Below are 12,631 nucleotides of genomic sequence, written 5' to 3'. Positions count from 1 at the left end.
GGTTCTATCCCCGTGTTGCAGTGAGGAAGCTAAAGTACAAACTAGCTGTTAAGTGGTAGAGACAGAATTCTTGATTGGATTTCTGATCCTGCACATATAATTTAACTTGTAATTATGATATCTCTTGATATTTATACTATTATGTAAAAGTGCTTCTGTAAAAAATTAAATTTGAAATTTCATCTTGAGGTGTAGACATGTATTCTTCCCCCTCTACTACCCTTACTTGCTTCTACTGCTTTAGCACATCTGATCGGTTCAGAGTCAGTTTACCTACTTCTGCTGCTTTGTTTTGAGGGAGTCCAGCTTTGCTCATTGTTATTAGCCTGGTCATCATGGATGTTTTGAGTTTGTGACTCTTTTACCAGCTGATAGAAGAGGTAGGGATGGCCCTTAGTCCCCTCTTTTTTTAGGTTAAGACTGTGGTGTAAAATTTATAGGTTTCATGATTAGAAGTGTAATTTGGGGCAAGTTACACTCTATATGTATTAGTCCCATTTTGAAATGGGGATAAAAAAATATAGGGTTTTTGTTAGGATTACAGGAGAACACTAACTTGTATTGCTCAGTACATAATCCTTTGATAACTATTAATTGTTAATCAGTGGGCCTGCTTTTTTCCTGTCTCCCTCTCTCCGTACTGACTTCCATTTGTGTCATAATTTGGAAATATTTTTTGGTTCTGAACATAATTTCTCATTACATTGTAAATGAGACTCACGTGTCTTGATTTTCCACATCTTCATCCTAGTGATTTTAGTGACAAATTACATGTGAATCTAACTTGGTTTCTGAAGTTTTAGGTGCCTGAAATTTGATTAGTTATGTATAAATTATCTGAAGTGGGTTATAGTAAGATGATGCTGCTGTTTCCTAGTTATAAAAGTTATTTTTTATTTTCTTATATAGACTGAATATTGAAGACCTGAGTATTTTTAGCAAAGGTTTTTTGAAACAAACCAGTGTGATCCAATAAGGACTTAGATAACTACAGTTTTCTGTAGAAAGCTATAGGTCTTTTAGTAGGCTAGAGGGATACATGGGTATAAAACATACATTATGTTCATTTTTCAAGAATATTCACAATATAATTAATTATGATTTCTTAAACAGGTGCCAGCAACAGATAGAAATGCTTTAAGTTCACTCTGGGGAAAGCTGGCCTCTGAAATCTTAATGCAGAATTGGGATGCAGCCATGGAAGACCTTACACGGTTAAAAGAGACCATAGATAATAATGTGAGTTTGACTTTTTCACAGTTATTCTCTGAAATATCTCTGTATCCTTCACACTTTCTGATAAGGAAAAACACTGTGCATTTTGGGAATAAAAAAAAAAATTCAAATTAGCTTTTGTTGACCTTACAAAAATCATAGTGGATTAGTGGCTTGACTAGTTTGAATCTCCTTGAACGAAATTGTCAGACTTCTTTTGGCTCTTAGAGAAAAAATGTAGCCTTCATTTCTGTTATACAGCTACTGTGCCCTTTTTTTCTATGCCAGTCAAAATGACACTATGCTGTTAGTGCCACCTATTATTGAAAGTCCTATGCAGAAGACAGTTTTCATCTACAATTATCTAATTAAACCACTTACTATGAAATGTTCAGTTTAATTCTTGCTTTTAAAATGTTTTCTGAAATGATTATAATTTATAACTTCTGTAAGAGTTTATAAATTAGAGTGTCTTCAGTAGACATTATTGAATCTGTCTCTAAGAACAGGGTAATAATTTGGAATGTCTAGGGATCATGTAGAGAGAAGGCATAGGGGGTCGGACATTGATCATAATGACCTTCATGCATGCCTTAGAAGTGGCTCATTTTTAATTACAGTTTTGAAGTTAGTGATGTTTGTCCTCCTGCCTCTTTCTTATATATTAATATTTTTTATGTATATATTTTTAAATCCTTTAGTCTGTGAGTTCTCCACTTCAGTCTCTTCAGCAGAGAACATGGCTCATTCACTGGTCTCTGTTTGTTTTCTTCAATCACCCCAAAGGTCGCGATAATATTATTGACCTCTTCCTTTATCAGCCACAGTAAGTTATTTCACTGTGTAATTTTGGCTTTGTTTAGATAAAATTATATGGAGTTGTTTAAAATTAAAATATACTTTTCTCTATCATTTGAATTTGTTGTCACCTGTTTTTTTTTTTCTTCATGTAGTAGATTTGCTTGTTACTGAAAAGTATGCATATGACTCTTAAGTAAATTATTTGACAGAGTGTACCCTAAGCCTTTTAAAGTGCTATTTAAAGTGTGGTCCCTGGGCCAGCAGCATAGAAATCATATAGAATCTCAGGACTCTATATGATCCTAGAACTAAATTAGAATCTGCATTTTAATAAGATCCCATTTTAATAAGATCTCATGTAAACATCAAAGCTTTAGAAATGAGGCTCTAGGGCATACTACTTGAAAGGAATACGTGCATCTTTTTATATCATCTTTGCTCTGTCAACCAGCTTTTGTTTAATATTTTGGTGATGAGAAATTCACTGCTTATGAACTAGACCATTCTTTTGTAAGCTAGAAATTATTTGTAAAATTTACTCTTCCAGTGGAACTCAAATACCTCTGAAACTTCTGCCCATTATTTCTTGTTTGTTTGGAATGACAGAAAACAAGACTGCTTCATGGAAACTCTTTAGATGTTTTAAGATAATTTTTTACTCCTCTCTGCTTCCTTCAGGCTAAATATCTCTAGTTTTATTAAGTAACACAGTTTTTCAGACCCTTTAGTATTTTGACTGCCTTTTTAGATAATTTCTATTCATATTCTTACAATCTAGATGTTCATAATTGAAATTTTATTGTAGGATTGTCATCTAAACTTTATAGATTACAGTGGCAATATTAGCTCCTGTTACTTGTATGTATGCTTTTACTAATATAGCCTAAGATTGCAGTAGCAATTTTAGCAGTTGCTTCATGGTATGAGTTATATTGTATTGACTATATTATTGGGCAAATTTTACAATAACACTTTTTTTTTTTTTTAGATAATGTCTGGCTGTGTTGCCCAGACTGGAATGCAGCGGCGTTATCTTGCCTGACTGCAACCTCTACCTCCCAGGCTCAAGCCATCCTCCCCCGTCAGCCTCCCAAGTAGCTGGGACTACAGGCACATGCCACCATGCCTGGCTAATTTTTCTATTTTTTGTAAGATAGGGTTTCACCGTGTTGCGCAGGCTGGTCTCAAACTCCTGAGCTCAAGCAGTTCTCCTGCCTCAGCCTCCCAAAGTGCTGAGATTACAGGCATGAGCCACTGGGCCCAGCCCTACATTAACACTCTTAGTTCATACTTTTACTATTTGTTCATCTAAATGAAGATTTTATAGTTTCATTACATTTTATCTTGTAGAAATGAAAATGGTTTCATATGACAAATGAAATAATAAGAATTCTAAATCATTAGGAAATACTATATACTTGGCTGATATCCTCCAAAATCTGAAATATACCCTGTGTGGCATTATCAGATCAGTTAACTGAGGGAGGAATCATGGGGGGTTTTGCTTTGTTTTTAAATGATTCCATTAACAGGATTATGGGTCCTGATGAATGTATTGGTCAGTATTTAAAAAGTGTGTGCATATGGGAATATATCCTAACTTTGTGGGGCAAAAAATCCCTTACTTGAACATCCAGTAAAGCCTTCCTCCTCAAACATTAAAATTAGATAGATATACACTGAAAAGCCATTGGATATTTGGAAGGAAGAGAAAAATGATATTAAAATTATATTTGGGAGTATTTTTACCAGCCAGTGCTTCTTAAACATTTTGGTCTTGGAACCCGTTTACACTATTAAGAATTATTGAATGTAGGCCGGGCGCAGTGGCTTACGCCTGTAATTTCAGCACTTGGTGGAAGGCCGAGGTGGGTGGATCACCTGAGGTCAGGAGTTCGAGACCAGCCATGGTCAACATGGTGAAACTCCATCTCTACTAAAAATACAAAAAATTAGCCCCACGTGGTGGTAGGCACCTGTAATCCCAGCTACTCAGGAGGCTAAGGAAGGTGAATTGCTTGAGCTTGGGAGGTGGAGGTTGCAGTGAGCCTAGATCACACCGTTGCACTCCAGCCTGGGCAACAAGAGTGAAGCTCAGTCTCAAAAAGAAAAAAAAAAAGAATTATTGAATGTAATTTTCTTCGCATTGGTTTTATCTCTTGGTGTATACAGTAAGTCCTCAATATTGTCTCTAGGTTCTTGGAAACTGCATCTCTAAGCAAAACAATGAATAATGAAACAATTTTCTTTCTCAGCAGCTTCATAATGAAAGAATGTTACTTGGTTTTAAAGTCGTAGTTTCCAAGAAGGTACCGATTATGTTAAGGACTTAACTGTATTAAAAATCAAAACAAATTAAAAATTTTCTCATTAATAAATGGTAAATTGATTCAATTTAACACATAATAGAATTTTAACGAAAGTAACTTTGAAAACAAAATTAGTGAGAAGAGTGACATTGCTTTACATTTTTGCAGACCTTCAGTTGCTGGGTTAATTGACAACTGGGTTTTCATGCCTGCTTTCTTGCAGTCTGTTGTGATGTGCTTTAACTGTAGGATGAAAAACGTAGCTTCACACATGTAGTTGGAAAAGAAAGGTGTGTTTTATTAATGATACCCTTTTCCGATAATTGTGAATATTCTTTTTTGAAGATACAGTAAAACTCAGTAAGAAGTACAGATAAAATAAAACTCAACAAGAAATAGTTTTTAAAAGGTTGTTTGTAATGTAGAATCTGAAACCATGTAGTTAAACTTTTTGGGATCCTAAGCTGTACGGGTATTCTAGACTGTATTGAGCTATCTTGCACTTGGAATGGATCTTTTTTACCCATGCATGATTTTATAGTATCATTCATTGGTTGTTTGGGAAATACTTACTGGTCCAGTGAGTTATGCAGGTATTCCAGTGTGTTGACATTATACAATACCAGAAAAACCACATTCATGAACATCACTACCAGACCCATAGAAATGGCTTTAAGCATTGGAAAGCTTTCAAGCTCCCAGTGGCTGATACAAATTTTCCAAAATTCTAGTTTTTCGTGAAAGCTCTAATTTTATCATTTGTTTTTCTTGAAGGACAGGCTCACTTCATTTTCTAGAAAATGTCTGCCAAATTCCCAAGTCTGAATGTCTGAATAGCTTTAGTTTTTCTGCCATTCTTTCAGGTAAAAACAGTGTTCTGTGAGAAAAGCAGCTGGTTCATCTTGTTTCTCAGTTGCACAAGTGCTGTTCCTTAAGGACAACCGTGACAGTGAAGTGTGTATACAGCAGAAGCACTTTATGAAAACTTACCATTTAGTCATACGGAAGACTAGAAAGATTAGTACTTAAGGGTTGAAGTTTTTAAAAATTAATTTGTGCTACGTGATTCAAGGACATAGTTGAAACTTTTTGTGTGTTTTTTAAAACTGCAAAAGTGTGGTGGTGAAAAATATAGGGACTGCTAGTATAGTTTGATGCCACTGCTTTGATTTACTCTAAAGTACAAGAAGAGTTTGTTTGTTTATAGTTTAGTAATTTTTAGTAACTTAACTGAGTGATATAACCATCACAAGTCAGTTTTAGAACGTTTTTATTGCCCCAGTAAGAACCATCATGCCTGTGGAACTATTTTCTTTGAACAGAAACAGCCTGTGGAAAAGAAAACTACTCAGTAGTATGACTTCTAGTTGTTTACAAAAGTACTGTGTTTACTGTTTTCACTTGCTGTAGGGTCAGATTGCTGTCTTATTTTCTGTCTTGTTAAGTCTTCTTGCCTGATTTTGATTTTTGCTTGATTCTGACTTTTTTCCTAATGGAAATATACCCAGTTGACTTGACAGATCATTGTTTCACCCATTTCCTGGACTTCATATTCTTGAAGTGGGAGAGCTATTTACTGTTGAGATTGTGTGTAATTTGCATTTGTATATCTATAATCAGTATGTGTTTTTCAGTTGTCTCTGTTTAAGATTTATGAAAAAAGTAGTTTTAATTTCTTATAGCACAGTAGGTAGTTGGTTGATTGCATGTTCAATGGATATTATATGTAGATTGTAAATTGCATATTTTTAAAAATTATTTTATTTTTATTTTTTTTGAGACGGAGTCTCACTCTGTCGCCCAGGCTGGAGTGCAGTGGTGCAATCTCGGCTCACTTCAAGCTCTGCCTCCCGAGTTCACGCCATTCTCCTGCCTCAGCCTCCCGAGTAGCTGGGACTACAGGTGCCCACCACCACGCCTGGCTCCTTTTTTTTTTTGTATTTTTAGTAGAGATTGGGTTTCACCGTGTTAGCCAGGATGGTCTCTGTCTCCTGACCTCGTGACCCACCCACCTTGGAATCCCAAAGTGCTGGGATTACTGGTGTGAGCCACCGTGCCCGGCCATACTTTTTATTTTTAATATAAAAGTACGTTAGAGATCATGTATACGTTTGTCCTTAAAATGAAAGTTTAGATACCAGTGCAGGTTAAAGTCTCTTACATCACGTATATTACCATTTCTGCCATAATTTATTCTGAATCTAAAATGGAGATGATTTACACATTTGAAAAGTGTTGAACTTTTAATTGTAACATAATATATAAGATAAGGTGGCAGGTGTAAGATAGAGCAGTGTTCGTAGGGTATCGGAGATGAGGCTTTGCCACTAAATGTAGATGCTGTTAGGAAAAAGAATCCATTTGTAATAGAATGCCCTATTACTCTCCACTTGTAGAAAGAAAGATGCAAAGTTCAGTTAGTAAAAGAGTATTTCGTTTTCTAAATAAAAATAATCTGAATTTTCTAAGAAATTTCAAGTTTTACTATTAACCAGTCCACTACGTGATGTCCAGAATTTGTACAGACAGACCTTTCCTGCTGTTATTTTCCTTATATTTTCTAATTAGTTCCTGGTAAAAAAAAACTCTTTGTCGTGCAGATAGTTTACCTGCTTTAGCTCACTCAGGATGACCTCCAAGGTCCTCATCTGGAGGTCTATTTAGTGTCCTACCTGTGTTTTTGTTTTTCTCTTTTTAAAGCCTGTCCTTCATGAAATGCACTTCCCTTTTTGTTCTTTCTTGTCCAAAGCCTATCTGTTTTTAAGGTCCAGCTCAGATTTACTTCCTTCGTGAAGTCATTTCAGTGTATTTTGTGTAGCTTGTATTTGGTGTTTAGTTACTTAAAGCTGTTAAAATAAATAAAACTTATAATAGCTTCATCTCCCCAACTTGTAAGCATAGTTACAGACAGAGTTGTCATTTTTCATATTCTTGTAGCACGTAGTAGATACTTAAGTATTTTTAATTTGGTGGCATATTTTATGTTTTGATTATTAAATTTTCTGTGTTTAATTATGAAACACTGTAGGAAAACTCCCATAAAGCTGTACAGTTGGGGAAGAATTGTGCTAGAATGAAAAAATAAACTAAAACATTTTACTTACCTAGCTTGAAATTTCACTTCACAGCACAAATACTGAGTCTGTTATTTAAAAAAAAAAAAAAAAAAAAAACTAAGAAAATTTGATTTCAAAACTATGAGAAGTATAGCCTGCTATTACACAGCTTAGAATTCAAACGAGTAACGTAATAAGTAATACAAGAGCATGTCTAATAAGTACATACAGTGGTATTGTACATGCTAAATACTGGAGAAGTTAGAAGCATCCAGTCCTTGAAGATAAAAATTGATCTGTCTTAAATTTGGTTGGACAGAGAAGAGAGATAAGCCAGGGAAGTAAAACAAAAGAGCATATTGGTCATTGGTAGACTAACTGTTAAAATATATACCTGTGGTTTTGGTCATGTTTGAAGTAAGTTTTTAATTGCTGATCCTTCAAGAATGTGAATTGAGATAACAAAATAATCACCTCTAATCTCCACTCCTATTCCTTCCTCTCCTTATCTATATATAGATGCATACACACCTAAATGTGTATATACAGGATGGATCACTTTTGCCCTGTAAGGTAGGGAGTCTGCCATGTTTCAAAGTCTGGCTGGGCATGGTAGCTCCTCCCTGTAATCCCAGCTACTTGGAAGGCTGGGACAGGAAGCTCACTTGAAGCCAGGGGTTTTGAAGCCTGCCTGGGTAACATAGTGAGACCTATCTCTAAAACATTTTTTTAGAAATTAGCTGGGCATTGTGGTTCACTCCTGTGGTCCCAACTACTTGGGAGGTTGGGGCAGGAGGATGGTTTGAGTCCAGGAGTTAAAGGCTGTAGTGAACTATGACTGTAACACTGCACTCCAGCCTAGGGGACAGAGTCAGATTCCATCTCTAAAAAGTAAAAACGCCTGGAGCCATGGTGATACTGTATACCAAGGATCTGCAAACTATGGACCATGGGCTAAAATCTGGCCCACAGCCTGTTTTTATATGTCTGGCAGTCTAGAATGGCTCTCATATTTTAATTGGCTAAAAAAAATGTGAAAAGAATAATAATATTTTGTGATGTGAAAATGACATGAAATTTCAGTTTTAGTGTTCATAACTTTTTATTGGAAAACAGCCACTTTCTCTGTGTGTGTGTGTGTGTGTGCGTGTGTGTGTAGTCTGGCTGCTTTTGAGCTCTAATGGTAGATCTAAGTAGTTGAGACAGAGATGATATGTTGCACTTTTGCCACCTCATACTCTTCTCAGTTTACTACAAATCCAAGTGATGCCAGTTATACCTGGAAAGTGTTTCTCAAGCCCCATATTGTCACACTGCAACATTTTATTTATATGTTATTTTATTACCAGTGCTTATTTACCGTGTCAAAACAGAGAAGTGAACTTCGACTATGATTATAAAGCACAGTGGAGTGGAGATTTTTATTGTAGGAATTACAAAGCAAAGTACTAAACTGACACTGTAGGTAAGCTAATAATATACATCCACATTACCGGACTATAATCACTTATCACAACTGTCACATGTTCTCAAACTGACAGGAAAGCAACTGTCAGAAAAATTATAACCTTTAAAAATGGAATATTAGATCCCAGCAGAATTTTTTCACAAAAATTAATGAAAGTGAGGCATCAAAATTTCTAGCCCAGAGCATTGCCTCATGCCCATAGCCCCATCACTTAGGCTAAGGCAGGAGGATCACTTGAGCCTGGGAGACTGAGTAGTGATCATTTCACTGCACTTCAGCCTGGGTGACAGAATGAGACCCTGCTCTAAAATTCTTTTTTTCAGTTAAGTTTCTGAGGGGTTCTTTTCTTTTCTTTCTTTCCTTTTCTTCCTTTTCCTTTCCCTTTTCTTTTCATTCCCAGTTCTTTTTCTTTTTCTTTCATCCTGTTCTGTCCTGTCCTGTCCTTTCCTGTCTGTCCATGTCTCGCTCTGTCGCCCAGTCTGGAGTGCAGTGGTGGAATCTTGGCTTACTGCAGCCTCAGCTCACTCACTCCCTGGGCTCAGATGATCCTTCCTCCCAACTCAGCCTCCTGAGTAGCTGGGACTATAGGCTCACACCACTATGCTCAGGCATGTGTAGTACTTTTATTAGCCAAGTAAGGAAAGTCATTTACCAGTGGTGATCCAGTTAAAACATGTTTGATTTTAGCAGCCAGAGAAATCTGTCCAGTGAAGTAAACTTGTTTAAAACTATTAACCTTTCAGCGAGAACAGTTGCTCTGAGTTGAGGATATTGACAGCATGTTGATCTGGGGAGAGATTGAAACTGCCCCCAACCCGTTATCAAACACTGAATGGCTCTGGAAGTTAACTTTTGCAGCAGACTTGATAATGTTTCTTAGTTTGTGCCATCTAAAATTGCAAAACAAAAGTGTTTATATGTAGAATTTATTTTGCAGTAAAGTCATTTCAGTGACAACATGGTATGAATCATAAGTAATAAAAAGCCAGCTGCTTTACACATTTTGTGTTCTGTCAGAAGTTAAAACACAAAGGGAGACCTTCATTGCTAAATAGGATTGTAGCAGATGCATTTCCAAGTTCAAATTGTAGTTGCAGAAAGTTTTAGACCTCATTGCAAGTACGAAGAAAATTTCTGTATTTCAAAATTTAACTACAGTTGAATTGAAAGTGATTAATCTGCAATGTGATGACACGCTAAAAGATAATACCAAAATAATAGAATTGTACATGTCTTTCTAAATGTGCTCAATTAAAATAATATGCTTGTCGGTGTTTGATGTCAGCATTTACTAGTGCCTGTGCATGTTTTTACATTTTCCTTTTTTTTTTTGGGAGATGGAGTCTTGCTCCGTCGCCCAGGCCTGGAGTGCAGTGGCACCATCTCAGCTCACTGCAACCTCCACCTCCCGGGTTCAAGTGATTCTCTTGCCTCAGCCTCCTGAGTAGCAGGGATTACAGGTGCCTGCCTCCACACCTGGGTAATTTTTGTATTTTTAGTAGAGACAGGGTTTCACCGTGTTGGCCAGGCTGATGTCAAACTCCTGACCTCAAGTGATCCACCCACCTCGGCCTCCCAAAGCACTGCGATTACAGGCATGAGCCACCATGCCCCGCCTACATTTTCTTTTTTCTTTCTTTTTTTGAGGCAGGGTCTTGCTCTGTCACCCAGGTTGGAAGTGCAGTGGTGCAGTAACGGCTTATTGCAGCCTCGACCTCCTAAGCTCAGGTGATCCTCCACCTCAATTTTATTATTATTTTTTTTTTGTAGAGACAAGGTTTCACTATGTTGCCCAGGCTAGTCTTGAACTCCTGGGCTCAAGCAGTCCTCTCACCTCGGCCTCCCAAAGGGTTGGGATTACAGGCATGAGTCATGGCACCTGGCCGTTTTTACATTTTCAAGGACAAATATGTAAAATCTCATTACAGATTACATTATCAGAAAAACATTTGCAATACTTTTTAATGATAGGGACCTCTAAATTTGAAATTAATTAAGCAAAATTATTCCCAGTGAAAGAATTCCATTGGTCTCATTAGCAGACCTATATTTTGGAAATTTGTTTCCTCTCTTTTTATAGAAGTATCTGGCATAATATTCTGAATTTTGCCTCTTGCCCACAAAGCCAAAAATGTTTACTATCTGGTTCTTTACAAAAATTTTGCTGGCTTCTGAAATACACTCACAGAAACAAAGAGTAGATTTCCCAAATAAGTAATCCTCCAGTAAAAATAATTAAGATGTATATGGAGCAATGGTATAAACTCAGGATAAGTAAAAATAACTATGAGTTGAACACACTATACAACAAACTTATAGAACTATTTGTGTATAAATTGATTTTAGATAAATTAATGATGAGTCTCATAAATGCGCACTAAAATGACCTACTTTGTCTGAGTGGAGTGGCTCATGCCTGTAATCCCAGCACTTTGGGAGGCCAAGGCAGGCAGGTCACTTGACTCAGCAGTTCGAGACCAGCCTGGCCAACACGGTGAAACCCCATCTCTACTAAAAATACAAAAAAGTTAGCCAGGTGTGGTGGTGTGCGCCTGTAGTTCCAACTACTCGGGAGGCTGAGGCAGGAGAATATCTTGAATCTGGGAAGCGGAGGTTTCAGTGAACTGAGATGGTGCCACTGCACTCCAGCCTAGGAGACAGAGCGAGACTTGGTCTCAAAAAAAAAATAAAGAAATAAAATTAAAAAATAAAATTACCTACTTTAAAACTGGTAGTAAGAGAAACAATCATGCTTTCCTGTGTTTGTACCTGAGCTCTCTGGCAAGAGAAGTAATTGTTCTAAATGAGTATTGCAATACAAAATTTTCATTTCTAACTCAAGCTTAATTTTTCAGATGATGTAATTTAGCCAGTGTGTTTTTGGTGTCTTTTCCTAGAAATTATTTATTCTTGAGTGGATATTCTTTTTATACTTCACCTCGTTTAGAGGGCATTCAGGGTGGCTAAGTGGGACTAGATAGTATTAAGTGTTCGATTCTAGGGTCCTCTAAAGAGTTTAAACAACATTTTGTGGGAATCTATAATATAATAAAATACAGATTTACTCATCATTGCCTGGGGGAACTTAGAAGATAAGGTATTGAAGCTGGACCTTGAAGGATGGCTAGGATTTAGGCTTTCAGGGGTATGTGTTTGGGAGACCAATTTGTGTGGAGTGAACTTGAAGAAAAGAAAGAGGAAGCTGTCAATGGTAGTGTGATGGGAGATGTAGCTGGATGGATAATTTGGGGCTTGAATATTCACCTAAAAGAAATGGACTTTATTGACAGATAATTCTGAGATATGTGTAGTGTCTGGCACTCAGAGGTGCTAAATTAGTATTTTTTGGGTAAATAAATAGGGAGCTATTTGAGGAAATTAAGCAGGAGAAACAAGGGTAAACACCTAATTACAGGGCATTGTCCCATGTTGATCATCACAACAGCAAGATTTGCTAAATATTAGCCAAGACCCTGTTAATGTTTACCTGACATCTATTCCTTCCTAATTCCTACTGCTACCACTTTAATCAATGTCTTGTAATATTGTAATATTCCTTCCCCCTGTTGCTTCCAGTCTTTGATCCCCTGAATTATTTAATTTAAGTGCCTGATTTTCTCATTAGTATGAGTGCTTTGCACATAGGTTTTCACACATTTTTTTCTAATGGGTGAATGAAAGTCATCGCTTAGTAGCCTTTTGGAACAGACTGACAGCATGTCAATGAACCTTGCAAAATCCTGTTACTCAAAAATAATAATAGGATAATTAGCCTCTTGATT

General features: G+C 36.6%; 1 protein-coding gene across 1 annotated transcript in view; it reads left to right on the top strand.

Moving 5' to 3' along the window:
* Positions 1 to 12,631, top strand: part of EIF3E (eukaryotic translation initiation factor 3 subunit E) — a 47,017-nt gene that overhangs the window by 18,462 nt on the left and 15,924 nt on the right. Inside the window, exons 6-7 of the mRNA XM_019032285.4 lie at positions 1,114 to 1,239; positions 1,917 to 2,041. Of these exons, the coding sequence (XP_018887830.1) occupies positions 1,114 to 1,239; positions 1,917 to 2,041 (251 nt within the window). The remainder of the gene's footprint in view (positions 1 to 1,113; positions 1,240 to 1,916; positions 2,042 to 12,631) is intronic.

Source organism: Gorilla gorilla, chromosome 7, assembly GCF_029281585.2.
Source record: "Gorilla gorilla gorilla isolate KB3781 chromosome 7, NHGRI_mGorGor1-v2.1_pri, whole genome shotgun sequence".
In the NCBI taxonomy this organism is placed as follows: Eukaryota; Metazoa; Chordata; class Mammalia; order Primates; family Hominidae; genus Gorilla; species Gorilla gorilla.
Note: the sequence above shows the minus strand (reverse complement) of the source record. Positions and strands in the feature narration are given on the sequence as shown.